Source organism: Ptychodera flava, chromosome 18, assembly GCF_041260155.1.
Source record: "Ptychodera flava strain L36383 chromosome 18, AS_Pfla_20210202, whole genome shotgun sequence".
Lineage (NCBI taxonomy): Eukaryota > Metazoa > Hemichordata > Enteropneusta > Ptychoderidae > Ptychodera > Ptychodera flava.
The window spans coordinates 37690854-37716837 of NC_091945.1; the positions used below are offsets into that span (position 1 = coordinate 37690854).

At 37.3% G+C, this 25984-nt stretch overlaps 1 protein-coding gene and 1 long non-coding RNA gene across 3 annotated transcripts in view; one reads left to right on the forward strand and one right to left on the reverse strand.

Moving 5' to 3' along the window:
- Positions 1–201: 201 nt before the first annotated feature.
- Positions 202–8332, reverse strand: LOC139117544 (homeobox protein DLX-6-like). Its single transcript, XM_070680758.1, has 3 exons — positions 6745–8332; positions 6220–6404; positions 202–2069 (listed from the first exon to the last, which is right to left on the reverse strand). Exons 1-3 carry the CDS (start codon positions 7049–7051, stop codon positions 1752–1754), a joined length of 810 nt encoding a protein of 269 aa, XP_070536859.1. The 5' UTR covers positions 7052–8332; the 3' UTR covers positions 202–1751.
- A 263-nt stretch (positions 8333–8595) lies between these two features.
- LOC139117545 (uncharacterized) overlaps positions 8596–25984 on the forward strand; it is a 61643-nt gene continuing 44254 nt past the window's right edge. Inside the window, exons 1-2 of one of the 2 annotated variants that reach the window (XR_011548548.1) lie at positions 8596–8757; positions 16718–16870. This is a non-coding gene — a long non-coding RNA (uncharacterized lncRNA). The remainder of the gene's footprint in view (positions 8758–16717; positions 16871–25984) is intronic. The other variant, XR_011548549.1, reaches the window with a different exon arrangement.

Here is a 25984-nt window from a genome sequence, read left to right on the forward strand (position 1 = left end):
ACAAGTCGTGGCAACCAAATAATGAACGAAGGGAAATAAAATGGGTTGAGAATTATCACTATGAAACTACTAACTGCCAACGCTAAAAGACACTATAGACCCCTCCGTTTATCACTATAAAGTGTAATCACTTAAAACAAACAGGGTCTGCGGTCTGCTGTCTCTATATTACGTGGAAAGTGATTGAAAATAGCAGATATGTTTTTGTAGAACTGTATGTTTTTATTGAATAGAGTTGTGACATAGGGTTGAAGTAGCCATTGAAATCGGAAGAGTACGTTGTAAGAAATAATAAGCTGATGAGGGTTAACCAAGTTGAAATTCGATAATGCTTGATATAGAACCAAACTTTGCAGAAATTTGATAAATTTCTCAGATATAACAGACGTTGCCTTTCACAACTTCAGGATAGTGCAACGCACTGTTCATGGTCTCTGACTGGAAAAAAAACCAATTTTTTTCTAACACATTTTGATTGCCATAAAATGGGCTGTACTCCAAAACAACATAACCAGTATTGCAAATGATATTTAAAACACAATAAACAAATCACGCAATTTCAATAAACAATACAAAGTTAAATGTATATTTAGAAGGAGAACTTTACAGAGAGAGCTGATAATAAATAAAATAATGCACATATAGATGTGATTAGAATTTGATAGTCGTTAACCATTCTCGACATTTAAAATTTGGTAACCCATGTCGTCAGCGATATTTTCGTCGTCATGGTATAATTAACACAAATACAAATTTCTACAAATTGAATAACAAGACAATACACTGACGGTTTTGATTCAAGACGACAGTAGGTAACACAGAAACGTTGTACTATAAATAATAATGAATAAAACAATTATCACACTCCATCTGTATTTGTGTCATGTAGTACTTCACAACCTTAAGCGCCGATATATTCGATTTGGTGGGCTTGTAGAAAAGTTTACAAAGTTTACGATAAAAAACCGGATCTTTTAAAGAATGCGTTTATATTGGCACCATAATAAAATAGTGCACTGACCATTACAGTTGGATGGACTTTCCAGTAACCACTTGTACCATATGGAAAGCACGGCGAAAATCCACCATTTGAAAGGTAAAGTTGACTGCTGTTCAGATATGATTGTTTTCAACGCCGGTGTGACATTATTAATTACATATTATGGAACATAATGCCATATAGTCTCTGTACGTAATGATCGTCCTGTCTCGGTTGTGGCAACTTAGTGAAGCTACTTAGGTACATAGCTTACTGCCCTAACTCTGCGGTGCATCACAGCGGCGTACAACTACACTCGCTTGCCTCGCTTGTCTTCGCTGCGACTCTTTGCCTCAGAAAATCGTCGATGCCCCTCCTGCTGTTCTCGCCGATTCACAGCAGTACCACGCGTCGTTTCCCTTGAAGACCTCCTCTCGTCGTTTCTGCCACAATCGTACGCTTCCGTCGCATGCTGAAGTTTTTCGAGCCGATTGTCCGCGAGTCAATTCACGAGAGGCTCTCACAAACGCTCAGTATTCTGTAAACACCAACGGGCCCGGGCGAATAATATGTGATAGTTAGCTTTGTCGGTCGATTCAGCCTAAAGAAACCAAGGACTGAGTTTCAGTGTTTTGGAACTTAAACAAATGTAGAGAGAATGTGAATGTAAAAATACAGTAGCAAGTTTGGGACTGACGAACCGCCCGACGGAATATCCCTTCACAAAACAGCAATAAATAGAAACATTGCGATGATACGCAGATCTCTAGCTTTATGTCAACAATTGTGGCTGTTGTATAGTAGAATTGTCTTGGTGATACCAGGAATACTGAGGCAGATAATTGCTATTATTTTTACTGGTACTAATGTCCCAAACAGGAGGTGACGATGAGTTGTTCATAGGCATCTGAGCTTGGTTAGGATTGTTCGGCGTTGGTGGTTGCGACGACTGACTGTTGGCTGTTACGTTAGGTGTGTTAGGAGTAGTCTGTGGCTGCGGTTGTTGCGTTGGGGGTTGATGTGGGTGCTGCTGCTGTTGTTTTAAGACTTTCTTGTACTTTGATCTGCGGTTCTGAAACCAAATTTTTACCTGAAAGAAATGAAAGAACGACATTGAGTGTGAAAGTCGACATGGTATTGTCAATTATCCATGCCAATATCGGACACAAACTGATGCAAAAGATTACAAGTCAAAGCGACTGTACGAATTGCGTAGACATATCCACCAAACTGTGAAACAGGACCGTCCGTGAATCCGTGTAATTGAACGAGTAAGGTGAAGTTCATTTGTATATTTCACACTTCTATTTCGCGAAGACAGAATAGCATGTCGATATCCTAAGAATTTCATTGTAAATCGGATACGGGCAAAAGAGCTTTATTGACGAATAGATTGTACAAGAGGGAAATAGACCCGAGGGAATGAAAACATTGGATTTAATACGAAACAAGGGTATTGTATAGGCCTCGATTGATATGTACATTTTAGACGGAATCGTTTATCTCTGATACAAGTGCAGAATAACGCAAGTCAGAACAGCTTCGTACGAGCGATACAGGGAAGCAGGCGACATGTTACAATGACTTTGTTCTACTACTGAAACATGGAATAATTGTGAGAATTTAGAAGAGTCGTTTAGCACGGAAGGATTTGTTCAATGGTGTGTGTAGACACAACTGTGAGAAGATTGAGCACATGTGTCCAAACATGTTTTCAACGAACGGTAAATTATCAAATTGTGTTGGAATAGTAAATATTGGGAATTGGGAGCTTTTAATTCAATAACAAAGACAGTAAAGTCAATTCAATAGAAAATGGTTTCAATTTTATTAGTATGTAACTAAAAAGTCAAAGAGACACATAACAATTACATTTTCTACTTAGATAGGTCGTTTGCCCACTAATGCAGCCATGTCACGAAATATAATATCGCACTGACAAAAATGCTAGAACGATGAAGTGTAAGGTTTTTACTTTTCCTTTTTTTTATTCATTTCAATATTTCACTGTTTACTCACGTACAGTAGTCTTCCAAAAGAAGAGAGTGCTTAGACAGATGTTGGCATTAATATAGCAAAGCAGTGTCCCTTAAGAAAACTGGTTGAAATAAATGACGCGTAGGAAACTTTCCACGTAGCGTATTGCAGATTTTTTTAACCATATTCAACGACCACTAAATTGGAAAATTGCAAAATTAAAAACAGGTACAAATACGATATCCAGACATATTTATTGGAATAACATTTGAAGAAATAAAATCAATTATTTTATTCTATGCAATGTTTTCTGTTTGTTGGACAAACCTTAAACGTAATGATAATTGATGCTAACAGTTTAAAACGATTTTTAATGATAAAAACATTAATGAGTGACATTTTTATGGTATTCCAAACGACCTGTGTAACGTTTTGTCAAACATCTTTTACCAACAGATAATTTTGTTTCAAATATTTGAATTTTGCGGTATGCAGAACAAGGTTTCCCAAAGTCGTAGAACGATTGGCTAACATGAAAATTAAAAAAATTGAGCCGCGGGTGATCAGTGATTTGTAAAACACAGCATCACAACAAACCTAAATGGAAAGGGAGATAATACAGAATAAAATTGACACAAAAAGCATTTCACTATGCTTTAAAAATGATGTACTTGTATCCACACGTAATCTTAGCCAAAAATACTGTTATTGTTAACTGGAATAAATAAATGTTCACTTGGTTCAGTATAAATTTGGTTTCGGCCATATTTTGACAGTCGAAAAGTTAAGTAGGGAAATCCCAGAGCGACTGGTTGAGATATGGGTAGTTCGGTGGGAAATGATCATGCTTTATGATGCAGAACGCTTCAGCCAATGAGTATTAAACGTGACTAGATCTGACATGCTACGATGGTGTGATGCTCTGTACAATGTGATTTCAATTGCCTGGTATTATCTAGCAGAAAAAACTTCACTCTATATGTAAATTATTTATCAATTTATTTATGCATATGTTGCCATTACAGCGAATCACCCCTGGTTGAGACCAGGTAATCGCTTAAAAATCCGGAAAATGATCCGGACATAACTGTGGGATTTACATGTGAATATTGTTGAGCTTGAATAACTTCACTGCACACTTCAGTTTAACTGGTTAGATATTTGAGGAAAAATTGTGATAAATTTTAAATTTATCAATGCAAAACCGTTGGCCATAGTTATCAGGAGTATTGTTGAACGTTGAATGGTGATTTCGTATTCATTGCGTTATTCCCCGCTGCTAGCGCTGAGCTCAACTCTTTTTCAATTGCCGAGAAATAATGAAACATGTGAGTCCCTCACACATTCTTTTCAAAATTAATTTTAATCGACCCCTTTTGTTAATTCGCTCGGTATTGGAGCCTCGCGAGACAAAGCTTATGCCTGAGAAAAACGAACTGTTGATTTGGGGTAGGAATTCGATCATGGCAGTATAAAGTCGATGATTTCCTGTCATACTACGTCCGTGAAATTGTATCGTTTTCCAGGATTTTATACAGACGCTCACTTTCCCCCAAAGCTACATTAAATTGGGGGGACGTACTAACAAATATACACTGATAATTGCAAAAGCATTGTTCATGAAAAACCCTATTTAGGTGTAGCATAGAGCGTAGAGTAATCTGACACGCCATGGAACAAGACCGTTATCGTACTCTACACGCCTGTTAATCTTTTTTGTTCTCTCAGTTTATGTCGCCATTTTGATAAAAAATGAATTAGGCCTTGATTTTAACGAACAAAATCAAATATCGACGTCTTAATTTGACTATATGACTGATAGAAGTGAGACATTATCACAACAATCGAAGTCAGTGGTTGACATGGAGTTTACTTGTACTGGATTTCACAATAGCTATTATACGACCCTCACGCTTGACAAACCCAAGCACTATACCACAGTCATATAGCAAGTATTCAACAACACAAAGGATTAATTCTTACTTTTTGTTATAAAAAAAAAATATTTCCGCTATATTGCCACGTTGATTTGAGAAATTCCTTCCTGTAAGAGTTACATGAATATTGATTATAAGATGCGTTCTGTCCTGAAATGATGTCAGAATTATGCAAGTTTATCGCTGTTTAAATTACAGAGAGCTGTTAGGATTCACTTGGTATATCGTTTCATAGTAGTGACAGATGACGCATTCAAGCCTGTGATTGGTGATAATGAGTGATGATTGAATCGGCAGCAATGTCGACAAAACTGTCTTGAAACCCTTTAACTATATCTTATGGTACCCTTTTCAAGGTATTCCATTCATTCGTTTCTTTTACCGATTTTACCGTCTATGTAGTCCATGCGCTAAGCGATTGTGAACTTGAGACGGCAGTAAACATACGACGACGCTAAAATTAAATTATCAATTGAGAAGAACATAAACCAATGGGTGTCCGCTATAGGAAAAATTTTGTTCAAAAATCCAAGAGAACGTGCTCATATTTTGATGAAAGCAGCTGAGACGATGATCAATTCGAGGATTGGTAACGGTTTTTAAAAGGAGTTCTAGAGTGGACGACTTCAATAATGACAAAGGCAAGCGGTGTGAGATGATGTTTTTCTTGTGGAGAGTTTAGAACTGATCGTTAATGATAGCTTTCTGATGGCGGTAGAGACAAATCGGCTATCAGCTTCTCGTAATCTCTAAAAGAGGATTACTGAAAATATGTCAGAAACATTTGACGAAACGCCGTCAACTCGCGTTATCACACACCACAATTGAAAAGTGGGACTAGGTATAAAAAAGCCACCAGTGATTACCATAACTGATCATTTTGTCAAGTAAGATAATTTTGTCTATTTACGGGATAACTATGATGGCAAATGATCCTATTTCCTAACCCCTGAGCCCATAGATCAATCATACAAAAATAAAACACTGATATGCGATTAAAAATAATTTGAGGTTTACGCAAATGGCGGTGATAAATACAAAAATGTTAAACTCCACCATAAAAATGTTAATAGACGGTGGCATTCAGTTGTGAGAAGTCGTAATGTGGGTCTGATTGTTATGAGGATAAACTGTGTGTGCTATTTTGAAATAATTGAACACAATTTTTTTGAAATTGCAGCTAATAGAGAACAGGAGCTGAAGCACTGCATTGTGACCGGTAGGCAGTTCATGAGTCGCCGAACGTGAAAGAGTTGCTGCTGTGTTTCAGTGCTCATACACGGACTCATGAAGGAACTTTGACGGAGGAAAGTTTTATGAACTCACCTGAGTTTGTGTAAGACCGAGTGAAGCTGCCAACTCTGCTCTTTCTGGTAGTGCTAAGTACTGTGTTCGCTGAAAACGACGATTCAACTGTTGAAGTTGCAAACTACTGTATATAGTGCGAGGCTTTCTCATCTTCTTACCTTTACCATTCACCCGGAGTTCATTCTCTGATACAGTTTTTTCGGCTGCAATGAAGACAAATGGCAAAACAACTGCGTTAGGTATGTAACTCATTCCCTGTAAATATGATTATGTTTTCAAGCTACGCTTTACATGCTCTTCATAAATAGTTCCTGTACAAATCGTCGATTTTACTTCAACGAATGCAACTGAGACAGTTTTTATCACCTGTGTTTGCAATGACAAACCCATCGCTTTGAATACGGACTCACTAACATGCATTTCCCCGTCCTTTTGAAACGATTTGTTATGCGTCTATAGAAAGCATGCCTCCTTTAAGTTATAAAGAGCTTCTGAAATTGATAAAAACATTTTCGATATAGAAAGCAGTGGGTTAAACTATACCTTCTCTGGTCATAGTTGGACTGGTACACGTGGTTGCTGTTTGATAAGGATTTAGATAATGATGGCCGTGGTTTGCCATTGGGTTCATGTGGAACGGGTACCCGAGCGGTCGGGAATGCTGTGCCGCACCGAACGGCGAGTCGTGTTGCGATGGTCCTGTGGGCGGACAGCGCATCGGGCCCGGGTAATGATGGTGTGTTGGTGCTCCGTACACCGAGCCCTGTTGTTGCATTTGTTGGATTTCCATGAACGCAGACTTTGATACTTCTACGTCCAAACTGTCAGCGAGGCTTGTCATTAAAGACATCAGCGGACAATTACGAAGGGGTTTTCCTTCCTCCTAGTCGCTGTGTAGCTATCAAATGCTGACCGACTGAAGGAACGATTTGTGCAACGACCAGCGAACTATCTATCCTTAAGTCAATAAGTATTGGCCCCACGCGGTAAAATTAATATGTATGTTTAGAGAACACGCCCACTGACTTTACAACTCATTCGATTGGTTGTTGGAATAATAGCCTTTAATTGTGCCCCACCGAATATTTAATTAGCTCAGGTCGGAGGAATTGTAATTGCCAGCTACCGTATAGTCCCTACGTCTCAGTCTATTGTTCCGTATTGTGAAATTGTCTCGTCGTACGGCTCCAGACAGATAGCCCAAACACTGACAACAGAATTACAAACGGCGAGCTGTCACTCACGGCCTATCCATCCCCACGACCGTTCAATCCTCGAGGAGACTTCCCAATGGGCAGCGTCAAGCAAGACCAAAGTTTTCACCAAACTACAGAAATAAAAGTTCGCACTGTGATTCAAGCTGACTGTTCACGCTTCTGGTGAAGGATAAGTTTAAAAAGTGACCCCTGTGACAGAGTGTAGGAGAGGTCGGACAGGGAGTTTGGTTGTACAGTCACCGGCTACATACAATCCGTATTATTCCAACATCGTCATCTATTCACTTAATTGCTGCTAAGTAGCACTTTCTTTCAGCCGTCTTTCAGGGAAGCTGACCACGAAACACAACAAACCTTTTACGCACAACAATCACATGCAGCCAGATGAAAGGAAAGTCCTCACAAAAGTTTGTATGTTTTTCGGCGTAATAAAAGGAACGGCGGTAGTAGTATGGGAAGCTGGGTAGCGGGCGGACCACTGGCGCCGTGGTTTAATTCCTACATACATGCGCCATTGCAGATAAAATTAGAACTACGAGATACAATTGACATTGTCCAGGGGTAGTAAAAATTACAGTGGTTGTTCCATTTGGTACAGAAATGAGCTCGTTTGTGTTAGAAGCTACCTTGCGCACAGAGGTTACGTCTAAATAAGACACATTGAAGCTTGTTTACTTTGAATCGATAAGAGTGTACATACTGGTCGACGTAATTACAGTACTAAATACCTGGTATAAAACCCCGTGAGTGTAATTCGCGTCAACGTGCCACTGACCCCGTCTGTTAATCCAAGCGACCAACGGTACTTATCTTGTAGACTCAACGGGAAAAATGTCAATAAGTGTCCGCGGGGAGATACACATCGCTACTGCTGCAAACGAGCTTCACCACGCGACAGTGTTTAGCGAGTAAATAATATACATCAGCCGTTAAAATAACAAAATAACAAAATGAGCCAATGTGTGCGTACGACCCGTGGTTGTACTAGTTAGTTATATTACGGCAATTCGCCAAATTACTCAATAATTACCATATTAACCCTAATTCTATCCTTTTCTGTAAAATTTGTTCCCCTTGTGCTGACATATTAACCAATTTTCTGTGGTTAAATCAACACTTCCAGAGTCATTTGTCAAAAGTAGACGGCAATAAAATGAAACTACTGGTAATTTGCCCATTTGTCTGGGTTTCAACACCTGCCTGGCATCAGTTTCCACGTTGCTGCCATCGTGTTCACGTTATTTTACTGGAACTAGAACCTGTGTAGCAGAGTCGTCAAATGCCATCGTGACCCTGAAATTGACGCGTAGTTTGAGACAGAAAAGTGCTTGATTTACAGGTAACGCGCTCTATGTTCTTTTCACTTTTATGCAGGTGTCCGTACTAAGTTGCCCAAAGAGGACTATCAATCACAAAGGCCGCTAGTGATATACGACAATCGTTTCTGAAAAGCCGGCAAAGATTTTCTTTTATGTCAGGCCAGTTTTACTGATACTTGATTTATGATATCCATTCGCAGTGATTTTACATATTTAGGGTTTGAGTCTTACTATTTGTAAAGCTAGGGAATGGTTGATGCACCGTGCAAAGCAATGTTTGCTGCTTGTTACGCTGTCTTGCAGTTACACACGTCTTTTACTTAGAATTGTTGATCTCTTCAATTTATCGTCTAGTGACATAAAACTATATTTTAAAACTTGCAGCGGAATTTTTTTTGAAACGCTTTTGGTTATTCTTCGCTGAATTCAAAACGACGCATTTGAATTGATCAGTCCATCCGAACAAACTGCATGCAATATAAATGGAACGTTTGACCCGTACAATTTTGAAAACGTTTTAAGTCCACCGGAAAGGGTTTGAAATTATGGCTATTGACCCTTTTCACAAGACTTGCTGTGTATTTTAATTAATGATGACAATCGCAATGTGAGGTGTCTTCTGTCGTCATGGTAGAGTTGGTCCGTAAATGTTTCATTCAAAGAATACTCAGTAATATTTTCAGATATTTAAAGTGTTACGGCTCCGTTTGATCATTGTGATATCGTCAAATCGTTTAAAAAGAAACTTTCAATCGTTTTATGGACATGTTACTTAAGATATCACGGCAAAATGAAAAATACACGCCGGTATAATTCGCTTTCTGCTGAGTTGCTTTTCTACGTTTTATACATTTAAAGCTGCGGTGTCTTTTCTAGAGGGAAGTAAAAAGACTTAAAAGGCCAGCCGTCAACTGATAACTGCCAGTTTTTGATTATTTTGTATACTTGTTGCTAATTGCAGAAAATCCTCCAGTCGTCTACAGTGTCCAATTTTTCAAATATTGTCCTTTTCAATATTGATTATTATATAGAATCAGTTGGTGAGCTCGTTGTCGCTTTCTGAGCTCTCAGTGGTGTTGGCAGGATGTACCTACCAAGCGACATCAACTCCCGCTGTTACGAGATTGTATAACAATAATAGAATTAATTATGAGGTAAAACGTAAGAAGTTCTTTCAGAACCCCTCGTGTTCAGTCTCAGCAAGGTTTAAAATTGGTTCCCTAACTTTTTCTGTTATTCACGAATATCGGACAATGGGATGTATTCGAGGATAGAGCTAGCCTTTGGAGATTATCTCATTGGAATCTATAATTCGCCCTTTGATTTACATAACTTCATAAGCGTATATTTATATTGACAATGTGCAATGACTTTGTTTACCGTTGATACTAATTATATTGGGAACAGAGAGAGAGAGAGAGAGAGAGAGAGAGAGAGAGAGAGAGAGAGAGAGAGAGAGAGAGAGAGAGAGAGAGAGAGAGAGAGAGAGAGAGAGAGAGAGAGAGAGAGTGTGTGTGTGTGGGTGTGTGTGTGTGTGCGTGTTTATCGATCAAAGTGTCGACGAGACATGAATCATTTTCACATAAAGAAGCGCTGGAAGAGTCATGATTAGCAATCCGTAACGTATGTTATTGAAGTAGTTCGATATTGAGAGAGTGCATACACAGCCGTACAACGTCAGAACTATAAACCTTTACTAAATTCTCGATTTTAAATTTACCAGTATTGTACCACGTCGTTTTCATACTTGAACTGTAATTGTTCGCAATCCACGATGTAGTTCATACTCTATGTTATCTCACGAATTTATTCTGTGCTGTGCCTTAGTTTTTCTGTCTCCGACCATCAATATACGCGTTAATGTTTGTATTTTCCGTCATGGCGATGAACAGTTGATAACTTTCCACTGTCTCAGAATACCTGTACAATTGAACATTTCATTTTTAAAACATACTTCACCTCACTTCACTTCGTCCGTCATGGACGGGTTGGATGTCGTCATTTTAAAAACTCATTTTCCTGAAATAAGCACGAAATAATTATTCGTTTATGCTTTCCGAAGTGTATCCACTTACGGCATAGTCACGATATACTTTCTTAAAAATACCATCATATTAAAAAGAAGACGAAAGGCGAATAAGCAGATTCCGTTGCGATGATTGTGTTAGGCGAGAGATGGACAGCGATTGGAGACGAACAGAATCGCTGACATCGACAAATGAAGGGTAAGAGTCAGGTGAAGGGAGCATCATTGGACACTACAGGTGTTCTTTCATAGCAATATACATTTGTTTTTGTTCATTACGACACGGCCAGGCTTCGTTGATTCCATGCTGCGACTGCAGCCGGTCTCAATGCGTGTGTAGTTATATTGGGATAAATTATCTCAAATCGTTAGGTTGGTTTTGCAAGCCTTTCCTATGTGACATATGAAATGGAGATCGATCCAGTAACAATGTATTTCCCCAAGAAACCGAATAATTTTGTCAGGACGTGTTGTCCATGGCATGCCTGAAATATTACTGCGGTCCGAGGTGGTGTTCTCAGTGCACCATAGATGGCGCTGTCCGACATATCGAAGAAGCGACAAATGATCTGTTCACCTTTGCTGTCAAAACAAACACTGAATACATGTAGAAAGTATCGCCTCGTTTGATGTAAAGAACCAAATTTGGTTCAGTTTAAATTTATGAGTTCTTTAAATAGCGAGAAATGAACATGGTGTCGGCCGAACGCGTAAAAACGGACATCAATTAGAAATTTCAACCTTGAACGTGTGACAGAGACCGAACGAGATAATATTTGCATAAAAATGGTGGAAAAGTGTGAACGGGGTATAGAGAGGCGTCACCCGCCTGGCATTACAAATTAGCGAGACTTGGTCCTTAGAGACACACATGCTCCACAGTTACGAATTATGATTCTTAATTGCACTTTGTAGTACAATACCGATTTTTAAAGGAAGGAATAAAACCAACAAATAATTGAAAGCAGACCGAATTTCCTAGAAGAAGTGTTACATCTGGCTTGGGTTATTTCTTTTCGACATAATCAGTCTTAGTGATAATTCTAATGGGTGTGAAAAGCACTGTTAACATTCAAAATTGACACCCGCATTTACTCTGATAGAATACCCACCATGTGATCCACAATTTTGTCTAGCTTTGATTGCAAATCTCGGGGAGTAAGATTATAATCCTTATATACTGCGTTTAGGTTAAAATGAATGATTCTGCTTAAATTGGAGCGAAGTTTCTTTCGTAGAATCGTATTTTTATGCCATCAGCTGATCAGCGGTTTTTAAAGATAAACGCATTTCTTGATCGCGTACTTTCCTTTCTGCATGCGAATTTTTCTTATTTGGTGTCGATCTCGATCTTTTAGAGAAGTTAGTATCATATTAGTCGTACATTTGCAGTTAACAAATTACAGCTTGGCTACAACAATGTCTCTATAGCCCGATATGAATAAATTATTTCATCAGTCTATACAGGGGCCTAATTCTCCCGTATTATATATAAAATGCATTGTTAAAAAGACCAATTTACTCGTTGCGATTCTCTCCCACTACAGCCTAATGCTTTGGGCGGTTCTTCTTCAAAGCGGTTTCGATTTTTATTGTTGTATTTAAGAAGTATGCATAAAGGGCAGCCCTCTGTGACTCAGTGTCGTTTTGGAGTCTTCTAAAGCCTAAAATCATATCTTGTTTAGTTAAAACTTCTCTAAAACATGATCTTCCGTTTTATCAGAATCGATCAAAATCAAAATAAAGAAGAATCGATGAAAATCGAGGATTTTGGTGATTAGCGTATACCACAGATTATCAACAGAGAATGATTGGGGCCATACGACTGACTGTAAATCATCAAATAGATGTTGACTTTTCAAGATAAGCCCAACGCTGCTCCATCCATGACCGCCACTCGCAGCGGCAACGGCTATGCTACGTATGTGCCATTGCCAAATAGAGACATCGTCCATAACATTGATTTTGGTAATTCTACACTCATAAAGAGAGAATCATAATTGGATGGGTATGTCTAAGGTGTTACAAAATACTACAACAAATTTACAGTGTAATAGAGAGTGAGTGGCATGGTCTATTGGTAAAGCTACAAATGTCCGCGTATTTTACTATTCTTTTCCTCAGTAAGACAGGGTCGAAACCATACAATCTGATATACGTCTAAATTACTTAATGCACTTAAGGTTGAGTTTTTCGCTTTGATTCGACTTAGTTTGTTAAATCAGCGGATCGCGGCATGGAGCCTGAGTAAAAATCCCCATGATGTCGTTAGTACTTTAAAACAGCAAAAAGGGCTTTAAATATTCATAACGGTTCGTAGCGAAAAGAGTGTAGACCGGGCGCACGTGCAAACAGTACTGACGTCTGTATATTTGAACACACTTGTATTCAGGGCGTTTAGCCTGAGCAAAAAACAGTACATTTCAATAATTCGAAGAACCTTTGTATGATGCGTTCAGCCCAAGAGTTCTTATACGACGCAACAATTTTCCGTGCTTTCATTTCCCCCTGACAAATACATTTCAAAAAAGCGCCTAATCGTGCAAATTATCCGAAACCGTCGCAGAAAGAGGATATTAAGCCCATGGAAAATAATTATGACGTTTTTGGGCTTTTATCTGCGTTACAGCGGTCGTGATTACATTGCAACTTTTACCGGTGCGCTCGTGGTAATTGGCGCTCAAATTATTTCCGATTACCCTTTAATATGGGGGAAAGAAGCCAAGCTAATTAAACAGAGGCTTGTGTTGCCATCTAGATATGCTACTAGGCCTCAAAGAAAGCATTTCTTCCACTCAATTTTCCGTGTATTTTACTGGCCTGATAAAAGCGTTTCTGTCATTTCTTTTTTTAATATGCGACTGTTTGTGTGTAGTCTTTTGTACTCCAGACACTTTGCCTCTGAACGACAGGTAAATTGTAAGAGGCAGCGAGCCGTAAATACAATAGCGGCCCAACTCAAACTTCAATATAACTTGGTGACACGTTAAGTCGGCGAGATATAAAGTGTGTCTTGTTTCTCAGAGTAGCGTGAAATGCACGCAACGCCTACAAGTCAAAGATGCTAAAAGTTTTCAAGTTTAGTGTTTACATTACCGGTAAATACAGTTGCTTCAACTTGCCACACCGTTTGATGCCTGCGGAATCAGGTCGCAATTTCGTCGTAAATTTGAAGACATTTGACCGAAATAAAATATCTACCATGAAATGAAATCGATCAATTGAGAGTAACCTTTGTTGTTCATCGTCACTGAATAAACTGGAGAGTGGCGGTATTAGCTCCATCTTTAGTATCAGTCACGTTTGTTGCGCCATTTTACGCGCCAATTTTCTTGTTTATGCTGGCAGTAAATGTCCGATGATTTTTCGTCTGTATCTTCCGTGAGTTTGGAAGCCTGCTTCTCTTCTTGATGTAGTTCATTTTGGCCAATTAGACACGCAATGGCATGTAGTCTACCAATTGCCTGTGTGCACACGGTGGCTTAGGACAACGACACCAAAACACTACTTTGGCTTCATTCCATAGTCTTACTAACCCCACCTATTATTATAAATTCGAAAACGAAATTGTCGGAACAAAGTGAATTTGTTTGAAACTTCAGAGGCTTCTTAAGAAGAATGTAAGATTCATCGATTCGTACGTCTGTTTGTGAATAAACACCATCGTCCCTACACCGGTCGATTGTTGGAGACATGGTCACACAGTTCATTAAAACGCGAAAATTTGTAGGAACTCCGATCTCACTCCAAACAAAGAATTTTGAGTGGCTTCCATATATATCACTAAACACAATGTACTATAGATTTGAGCAGGGCCTTAAAATATTCATGGGGTTGTTGGAAGAAAAATGCTTTCAGGCGACTGCCGTAACAGAATATGACACGCGCCAAAACACACGTCCTAGGAGTAGCGACCACTCGTCCACAATGGCTGACTAATAATACGAGACGATGAAATCACTCCGATAGCAAGGCATATGCTTTAGAACTGAAAGGAACGGCTTTCCCATGAATGCTAAATGCGTCTAGTCGATAGTCGCTCTCGGCGTCCGCTAAGCTGACCGGCAGCGACCAGGAGTAGTCTCGCTTGAAAAAAAAAGTTGCAGCGTCCCGGCGAGCGCATTCAAGGGGAAAAAGGAGAGTGGTGAGGTGAAAAGCGGTTTTCCCAATATCTCGGAGATGGACACGTGTGTGCTATGGATGTATATAGAGGTAGTACTTTGGCGGCTTTGCAAGCGACAGACATACGATTCCCATGGTGGCGTTTTGTCAAAAATTTTGCCATAAAACTAAAACATACGATTTTGGTCGAAATAGCCAAATTTACATGTGCACCAGTGTGAGTCAACATTTTGTACACGCTTAGCAAAGTTTAACTGCAAAAATAAGCAAGTTTAGAGAGATGTTACGTGTATTTATTTACATTGACGTCTTTTGGTTCTGACACACGTTGTATGAGACGAGACGAGGGTTATTAAAAATCACAAGACAGCCAAGCGAAGGCAGCATTTACATGTAAATTTTGGTGTACAGGCATTGTTTGTTTGGTCTATGAGGATATGGTTGTCGAAATAACGCATGAACTGAAAACCAATAAAATGAAAATCATTCAAATAAAGGGTCTTTATTCCGGTCTGACACTGTCATCAACGATGCTTATAGTTTGACATTTTATTAGAAAGAGATAAATAAATCACTCCAAGATTAAATTCTTCCGTATGAAGTCCTTCCAATTATTACCCAATATCATCAAATTTTAATCGATTATCATGTTTTTAAATTGATCGCATTTTCATATTTTTACTAAGAAATTAAACGATGAATTTTTCATATCTAAGCTTATTGATTCACTGACGAACAAAGGCTTGGTTGAATATCGCTTAACCAAAGCCATTTGTATTTCAAATTATTCTCTCTATTTACTTTTTTTCTCGGTCATCTCAAATGATTTCTCAACCTTCAGAGAGATTTCAAAGATAACCGTAACTAAGAGAGTTCCAAATGTTGATTACAGCAACCAATTTATCGATTTGTGGAAAGTTTTGTTTGATATCTAATTAAATATGTCATCGTGCTATTGTCATTGATGACTGTTAATTTTCCCGGAGTTCATATTCATTAACAAGTTTCCATTGTCACACATCACGTTCTTGAAAAAAAAATAAGGTAGCATTTTATAGTGACGGGGTTTATGGAAATTTGGAAGAGTGCCTCAGGTTGTCTTTACCGAAGATTTAAACCGAAAGCTTTACAAACAATTGGGATTTACGAAGACTGCGGCTGGTACGTGACTTCTTGTCGGGCTTGTTTAAGTGAGATTAAGTTGGTTGTGACTATTGCGACTTACTCCATGCATTCTCCTAGTTGATTACTCTGTCTATCAGTAAAACACGAACAGAAAATCCCGAAATCCGTTGCTCTCCCCTACGTAAATCACCTGAAAAAAAATAAAAATAAAACGTTTAATATCAGGTCAGGATAGTTTGAGTTGTTTTTCCCTTTTTGCTCGTCTGAATGACCAAGGCAACGAGGCCTTAAACTATTCTTAATTTCCTTTTAAATTCATTGCAAAAATCTGTAATCCTTGTGATCACTGTTAACGAATCTTTATGAACGCTGTCTGAAATTGTGATTGCCCGAAACGCCTTTGCCTCCCATTGGTCGTTGCTACGCGACAAACTAGCAGCGCGACTGAGTCCGACCACGCGCACATATAGTATCAGACGATAATAAAGACCAAGAGCAATTTTCGATAGATCTGGGAATTTCAACTAATGCTTGATAAACGGACTTTATCAGGGCGCTGATGCCAGTAAATGAGCCTCCGCGCCTCTTCTTAGTCATTACATCATATTTTCTCAGTAATAAAAGAGGGCCAAACATACAACAATTTTGAACTAAGTATAATAAAAGCCGAGAGAGACTTAAATGCTCGTATATTCCTCCTATTTCAGCGATGAGGCTACAGTTCCTTCGAAACAGACGACGAGATTTCTCAAATCTTAGCTAAAATATTACATTGGAAAATGTCGGTATATGGTTTGTGTTTATCACCATTCCGTTGCTCTGATAGAGGTAGATGTTGATCGTCTGCTGACCAGTATAAGGTAGGTGTCAAGAAGTGTCACGTACTTCTGCTTTGTTTCCCAAATCACCGATTTTCAAAGCAGTAACCGCATTTCTGTGCAAGGGGGCGTTTAAAACGCAGACGTTCATTTTTACCATGTGGGTCGTTCAGGACGGGCTGTTAAAGAAAATAAACCACGAACATTGCTATCCTATATCAAGTGCTTGAAAATTAATTGATCTTTCCGTCAATATTATACAAATTTCGTTGATCTCATAGCCGATGGAGTGCACGCAGAGATGACCAAGCCAGCTTCTTTCGTCTTGACGTCTGAAGCCGTAGAGCTTAGTTGGTAATTGGCTATATCCACGTTTCAATGCTATCGAGTTTACGAAACATGCCGTACATCAAAATATCCGCTTTCTAAGACTGCGCGATAAGCACGAAGCTGTCGATTATTTTCATATCTTCTTTGCTTTCGGTCAAAGTACGAAATTGAAGTACTACCTAATGAGAAATATTGCAGAACTACACGCAGAAAATAGCGACTGGCCAAACTTTTGATCAAACATAATTTCGTCCTCTATTTGAAACCAATCTTAATTGATTATGGTCTCCTAGTTGACCCTGGGACGGGGTCATATTTAATAGAAGTGCGGATGAACGAATTTTAATTTACATTAAGTATTTCTACAATGCTGGGTTAAGTTAGGTCTATCCAATCAAACAGATTCGACTATTAAATGGGGTTTCCAGAGCAGTGATTTTTACCAAAGTGTATCAAGTACAGATTTTAATTTATCCAAAAATCAACATACTCATATTTTTTAATCATTTAAAATTAAACGTGTCATGGTGACCATTGAAATATTCAAGAAAACGTCAGCTCAGTGTATTTAGGCACAGTTGTCATGTAAACGGTGTATATGTAATTTGATAGTAACGCATACTAACCATTTCAATTTCACTTTGTTGTTGTTGTTGTTATAGAAATTATAAAGCTGCAAACGTGTTCGAACCGAATATTTTATCTCTAAGTTTTGTCACTTTAATGTTATAATGACTTTCCAATTGACAGTTGGCTTAGCAAGTTATATTGACAATGATCGATGAGCAAAAATAATTTTTCTTGATTTGAACAAGCATCGTATTGAGTCATGGTGTTTTGGAAAGGAACGAAGAAATATGTCTACAGAGGGTGAAGAAAAAAACACAAGGCATTTTAATATTACATCATAAAGACGACAACAATCACCATTATCTCATAAATTCCAATAACATGTCGGTCTGCATAATACTTTCCTGTCACGTTTGGAAGTACTAACAATGTAAGATTAAAATGTTGCGCAAAAGAGTTTAGTTTCTTTATGGACCACAGTTTTGGCGTTTTCTTCTTTTTCAACGACTGAGATTTACAGTAAGGAGAGTGGTGGTCAGATACAGTCAATAACACAGACGACAGCTTATTTGATTCACTTGAATTTATTATATACAGGAGGTAATTTGCGCTAGGGATATATCGAGTGAAAAATTAATAGGTCTCATGAGACTTCCACCCGAATGCCTCTGATATTTGAGTTCTGTGCAGTCAATACTTCAGAGAGAACGCTCGGTGCTGCCACGCTCAAACTATATTAATTCTTATCCGATATTGGAAATTCGATGAATACAGTCAGGTGTATGGAGAACTTTGAAGTCTTTATTGCTTCAATTGAACGAAAGCTGTCGCAAAGGTCAATCTTTCAATAAGTAACAACAATAAATTTGAATAAGTTTGATGTGGAGATATTAATCGACCGTTAGTTTTTTATGTAATCACTTTACTTTATGCAAGAACGTCCCAAACTTCCATAAAAGATGAAACGGTTGCTGGTCAATAAATAGCTTTGTCTTATCCGCCTAGTGTTTATGTGCAACTCTAAAATTGACAATACTGCATTTTACGTTTAATCGGTCAAAGTACCTCTGCTTGAATATATCAGGAGATCTACATTGACAAATTTTACCTTAATAGTTTCCCTTCTGCAAGACCAATTTCCTGTAAATGGCAAATTTGCCAACACCTTACATCAAGAAAGTGAATCGATTTTTTTTTTCATTTTCGACAAAGATTTCTGCAAATATTTACAAATTATCCATGTACTTACCCTATGAAGATGTACTGATGGTGACCATGTGATTAGTGTTTCGTCGGTGTCCAGTCTGTTTGACTGAATATCTCTTCGTCTCAACATCTCTCCATATCTCTTCACTCGGCGACACTATTAAGGATCACATCTACCGTGATATGAATATATCGATCAGGAGGAATTTATTGTGGCTGAAAAGAAGCGTATATTTTTACTTCAATAATAGCTGTACATGGTATAAAGAAGACCCAACACTGATTTGAGCTCACCTCCGTTCTGTTTACGTTTCTCAGACCTAAAACCTTTCTCACTGACGACATAAACAAACAACGGAACGAAATGAGGACTCGCCGCCAGCGAGTGCATTTCAATGTAATGATATTGCTCTATATGAAACTCATTCAAACTGTCCGGAACGTAACAAACTATGATAACATAGATACACGATGTGTGTTTTGCAATCCTTCAATCACCATTACGCGTTGGTTACAAAGAAACAAGGATTTTAAGTTGCAAGTAAACTGAGGGAAGCATTTTCGATAACATGAATATTGAAAATGCTCTTCTTAAAGTTTGGATCAATTATCCACCGAGTAAACCCCTCATGTTATAACATCTCCTTAAAGAGAGTACATATTGCTGTTTACAGGATACTCTAGAATTGTTTTATCCTCAGGAATTTTTAAAACTAATAACATAGTCCAGGAAAACTGTAGGAAATGGAGTGTTTTGTGGGTCCATAGTGTATCCAGACAATTGTGGTCCAAAATCTGACTCTAGGCCAGTGATTTGCTGTTTTAAATAACCGTAGTGCTATCTCTATCTGACATGGTTGAAAGATCGAAAAAACACCATATGATCCAGAGCTTGGAAAATCAATATCAGTTCTGGAAAACGCTCAACGCTGTGAATCAGGTGAATGCATAAAACCTTGACCCAGGGCTAGTTACTCTCTAAATTGAGTATTGACTTTGAATCGATCTGTTGACTTAAGTCTTACATGATCCATCAAAAAAATCGTATCAGAAAATATTATATCTTCACAAAATTTTTAATCGTTAATAAATATTAAGTTGATATTGAATTTCGCACTTCTCGAAATCCACGGTACAGTTTGTAAAGCTTAGCGGTTTATTGCGATTCACTGCACCACGTTACAAGCAGGTATCATCTTTGTCACGATAGTGTCGTCACTCAATCATTTATTTTACATGAAATATCGCTTTATTTCAAAATTCCAGAGGCTTCAGTGCATACTTTTATTGGTGTTTGAAATAAGATTTGCCATACAGGAATTTAATTTGTGACGATTGCGTGTTTTTGAAAAGTTCATAATTGTTTCACGAATGTGATGTCTTCGAATATATCACCGACATCACTGTATACTGTAGAGTTATATTCTAAGGGTTCATATTTCCACTGTACTACTGACAGAGTTATAATTTTACAGATTATTCATCCGTATAACTTTACAAATTAAATTTGAACAACTATTTTCTTCACATGTTTTCGCCAAGGAGAATAGAAAAGTCACCAAATTAAAAGCTACTGTTCGTGCGGATAATTTACATTTCGCAGGAAGGTAAAAAATGTGAAAGTGTTTCGCATTGTATTTGAAATTTTTCAAAAAAGCTGCGATTAAAATCTCAGCGTCTTAATAAGACCCTTCCGTCATTTCAGCTGATGAAGAACAAGCTTGGAGAATGTTTGACTTGGTTACTAAGCTCTGTGGCCTCGACGTAACTCGACAACATTGAAGTGTTAAACACGTAGGAGGTCACCGGAGAATCGCAGAACGCATGGTAGCCGTCAAAACACGACAGCAGTCAACAAACAAAATATTGACCTCGTCGAAATACTCTGTACCAAAGACTAAACCGCTCGTGCATAACTTGAAGTGGTTGATCTTTGTGGTTGATAACGGAAACAATTAAAATTTATTATCTTTTAGATTTTAATAATAAATAAGATCATGCAAATAAAAATTATATCCGGAATAATATCTTCAGCTGAAATAATTTTACATCGAAACACTTGTCAAGTATTTAAATTTCAAACTTTTTTGAAATAGAAGAGGAGTGTTGAAGTGAAAGGTTCAGTCTTTGAGACAATTTTAGCGTTTATGATTCTGTCCGGTGTCTTTGGTAAATTTATTTGAAGTTCAAGATTACTTTTAATACTGAACATCAGTGAAGATTTCTTCATAGATGTGTCTTGATTAATTACGATAAACATTGTAGAAAACTATCTGAAATATCTGAAAACTCATTTTGTTTTTTAGAACAAAGATAAAGGCAGTGTAAGGCTGCTATGTAAACATTGACATGGTCATATCCCAATTTCATGAAAAACACAAAACAAGATTTCTTTTTTTTTCTGACACTACGAAGAATGAAAGCCAAGGCCAACACTTTATAATGACAGTTTTTTTCAGAACGTATATTTCAGATAAAAAAGAAACACGTGTGTAATTTATATTCAACCATATCACAGGATAATTTTAAAAAATCGAAAAACGGGGTCCACTTATCATCACATCTTTACTTTTCAAAACTGACTGGAGTTGTTTGTAGTAGCTCTGATTGGCCAGTTTGCCGACAACTAGACGATGGCTAGGGATGGATATGTTCTATAGTCTTTAGAAAATGCATCTCTGTATCATTGACAAAACCTTTTGTAATTTAGCTTAAACAGGGATGGCACAAGTTACGTTGACTCACTACAATTGGACGGAAGCCGAAGGCCCACTGAGCGCTCTGTACGTCATTTCGGCGCTATTTTCGGGAAAATTACCCTTAATAAGCCAACTAAACGCTGAGAGAAAATTGCCCGGAGAGCGAATCTGCCTCCACTAAAGCACTCTCTCCATCTTTCTCTCTCCAGTCGACTCGTGACTCAAAACCATTTCAATGAATCTATCAAAAATCACAAAAAGTAGACCTGTCCCTTAGATTCTAATATTTCAGAAATCGTTTGAGGCACTCCTTTGTGTAAAGACGGCAGGTAAATTCGCCCGCTAAAACCTATCAAAACAGGGGCAGTCATTTTGAAGATCATGGATACGTTACCTAGCAACAAACAAATTACATCTCTGCGAACTGTGAATGTTCCGTCTATGATCTCTTTGTAGTATACCTCCTTGCGATAGAAATGCTTTCTTATAAAATTTCATGTCTGCTGTGGTCTTTTAGTAATACTCTGATTATTGTAAACTCCAAGATTGTTTGTGTGGGGAGGTAGCATTTCTATCACAGTTTGGTCAACTTAAAGGATCTTGATAAAGTGTCTTAAATTGATATAAACTGAAGGCAGATCTACAATTGATACTTCTGATCTCAAATAGGCAAAACTGCGCCATGCTTTCCAATTTTGAAAACGACCATCAGAATACGTAAGTCTGACATTGTGGGACATTAACGTGTTAGTGTAAATACTCGCATTATGACAATTTCCAAACGATGATATCTACGATGGTTTTTCAGGTTTCCAAGTTTCCAAGATATCCTAACACATTTATTAATTTAGGAATTGAATCGATGTGCAACGGTGCTACAAGTCTAACAAGACAAGAGTTTTAAAAGCATAATTTACTCAAAAAGAATTAAAAATTAAATATTGATCGTTTTCTAGAGAATTGTATTGCTAAAATATACATCACGTTCATTAAACTTTAAATAGTTACATGAGTTTGATGCTGATTATATGTTTTTTGTCTTCAGTAAGGAATTTTTTCCACATATTTTTTCTGTTTTGAACAAAGCATAGACTTTGCCACACAACTAAAACCTCACAAAGGTATATCGGCTTCAAACATGACGGTTTTAATATTCAAAATGATGACATAGAAACTTATATGTGTGTTCCAAGGAAAAATTGACTGGAACTCGTGATAATATTCCAATCATTTCCACTGAAAAAACAAGTCATTTCCTTTCTTCTTTTCCAATAAATATATTAAGTGTAAAGCATTGACCTTGTTTATAGGGCACCATTGATTACAATATGAAATGCTATTGTTGACTGATAAATTCTAGTCCGTCCAGTTTAATCTAATTCAGTCACCATCAGCAGCATCAGACAATATACACACGAAGGTAGTTGTAACACGGTTTATACGGTGGGTTTACTCGAGGCATTTCGACTCCATCTTCAGTGTAAAATTAGAAACTATTTTATATGTGGAACAAAAATAATGAAAACTACATGACAAGGTGCAGCTAAATGCGCTACAAATCATATATGTTAGCTTATTTTCGATATTTGGTTACAAAACATTTGCTTCTTTTCGATGTTTTTCATTTATATTGTAGAGACAGCGAGCATTGGAATTAATGTATCACCCGTACACACTAGTTGTATGGCTGATACTTATACTGCAAAGTTGTCTAGCATATCTCATATCGCATTTATGAATTAGTTCCATTTTAGCAGAGAGTGCAATTCAATACACGCACAAGAGAAGAGTGCCGTAGATTAACATCCTTGATCAACGTTCACTCATTGTTAATGTTGCAGTTCACATCATCAACCGCTGAGATCTAAACAAAATTTGCAAATGTTATCTTGTTTACGGACATTGCCACTCCGTCGACTGAATAGAACTAAAAATAGAGTCCGTTTCACAATAAAATTATTTTCTCTTGAAAATGTTCCACGAAACTATCAGACTGAAATAATTATGTTTACAATGTTCTCCAGACTTTCTGGGAAATCTGTTTCAGTGACGTAACTACCATGAAAATGTAAATTTTACTTATGCACAAACTTATAATAGAGGTAGCATAAACTTATTGGGCACACTATTACAGAAAAAAAAACTGAAGAACGTCGCTTAAAACAAATCCATCACTTTACTTAGCTTGCAAAAAAAAAGTCGGAAAAAACGGTGAAGAAAAAAGGTGTAAAAGTGGCAAAGAGATGTTGAAGTAACTTTTGTTTTCCTTTTCTTTCTCATGCAATTAAGATGTAAACAAGTTTGACGTTGTTAACATTCTTTAAGAAATGCCAATAAAGTCTTCGATTGATAAAAAAATGAATTTATTGGCATAAAAGATGTTAATTATACGGTAGGAAATCACTGTGATTTACAAGTCCCGTGAACTTAATGATTTTGCTTGGATTGTTTCATAAGCTTTTTTGTCGCATTTCAAAAGATTTTACCCTTCTTGCTGTCTCTTGAACCGGATGTAAATACTTTGTAATGTTTCATACTCTAAGGATACATCACAAGGCACGGAATCGTAAAGTGAAACGAAGAATTTATTCTTGTGACCGGTTACACTTGTATAGTGTTATAACGGTCTCAGTGGTGTTTTATACCGCTGTTTTGTAGGACTAAAGCACTTGAAAGTGGTCGTTGGTACTTGTGCAACCAATGAAAGTGTATTTGAACTTGAGAAAAAACTGTTTTAGATTAAACGACAAGGAAATAGCGTATGGATGCCCTAGCGCTGATGTCAAACTTTTTATCATCTCTATTATGCGGAAAACAATTTTACAAATAGAGCAATAAATTTTACTTCTACCTCAACTAATTTATTGAGTCGGAAGAATTCATGCTTGTTGATATATTAAACTTTGTATTCTGTCCTTGTCAAGGTTGGTGTTTATTATGATGCCCAATGTCACAATATCATTGAATGGGTTTCTTTTGGATGTCATTGTTACATCCGTTCCAAACTCGTCTTAAAATCGTCTTTCAAAGAGAGCTTGTTTATGATGCTTGTTTCCCAGCACTGTGTACATATAGATTGCAGTAATAAGACATATTGGGCTTCTGACAAATTATTTGCATTATACAAGGAGAGAGATTACCAAGCTTACAAAACTAACATTGAGATAAATTATGCTGTCAACCACAGCAGTACATAAACTTAGACCCATCGACTGTTTCATTCAAATTTGAAAAGTTTTAATTTTTCATGATGTACGATAACTCAATTAAAATTAAAGCGCTTAATAATTTAGAATGAAATTTGTTCTCTTGTATATTATTTCATGAAAATCTCAGGTTAATTTCAGGTTTTACATTAAATTTTAAAAAGTTTCTTCTTTTCAGATATATAATGTCATTCAAGCAAAATGATCACAATTCAGACGAATTGAATGATTTGGAATGCCGAAGTACGTGTTAAATCTTACAATAGAGGATCCTGTTTGATAAAATTTGATTTGGAATGCCGAAGTAAGTGTTAAATCTTACAATAGAGGATCCTGTTTGATAAAATTTGATTTGGAATGCCGAAGTAAGTGTTAAATCTTACAATAGAGGATCCTGTTTGATAAACTTTGATTTGGAATGCCGAAGTAAGTGTTAAATCTTACAATAGAGGATCCTATTTGATAAAATTTAGGTAACATAAGCTTGATGAAGAACTGTCGCTTGATAAATTCATTTTCTTCTACATTGAGTAAACAGTCAATAAAAATTGATGTACGGCCTTTTCCGGCAGTTACTTATCTTGACATCTCGTCAGAAGAAATATTGATATACCGTATTTTCATGGATGATTGTGAAAGTATGTTCATACAGCCGATACTGTCACAAGAATACCTATGAGATGGTTGACACTGCAATCTTGAAACAATCAAAATTTTCATTGGTTTTAAAGTTTGATGTATTATCGAGTATTTTTGTTCTTTTTCTAAAATACTGTATTCAATTTTTCCAACACAGTGTGGCGTGTGAAAGGTCGATTGTCATTTTTGACAATGAAATCGAGTTTTGACTCATTTGTCAACAATAAAAAGGTATATTTTGCACATGATACATTTTACAAATAATTAGTTTTTCAATATACTTTAAGGGTAAAACGGAGAAAATTTACACATTTTCAAGAACAAATTGATTCAAATATTGTTACCATTTAAAACTATTCTCCTTTTAATGAATTCATACTATCCAGGTCGTATTGTTCATCTCGGGGAATAGTTATAGGGCACAGCATGTTTGTAGGACACAGCGTGTTTGCACAAGTTTTGTTGTCGCCACGCCATGCGCATGGGCACATATATACGTGTAATTT

Coding starts and splice junctions, on each gene's coding strand:
- LOC139117544 (XM_070680758.1), bottom strand. CDS start 7,051: ATGTCTTTAATGACAAGCCTCGCTGACAGTTTGGACGTAGAAGTATCA. Junction 6,405..6,744: donor TCCAACTATGACCAGAGAAG/GTATAGTTTAAC, acceptor TCTTCATTGCAG/CCGAAAAAACTGTATCAGAG. Junction 2,070..6,219: donor TCGGTCTTACACAAACTCAG/GTGAGTTCATAA, acceptor CATTTCTTTCAG/GTAAAAATTTGGTTTCAGAA.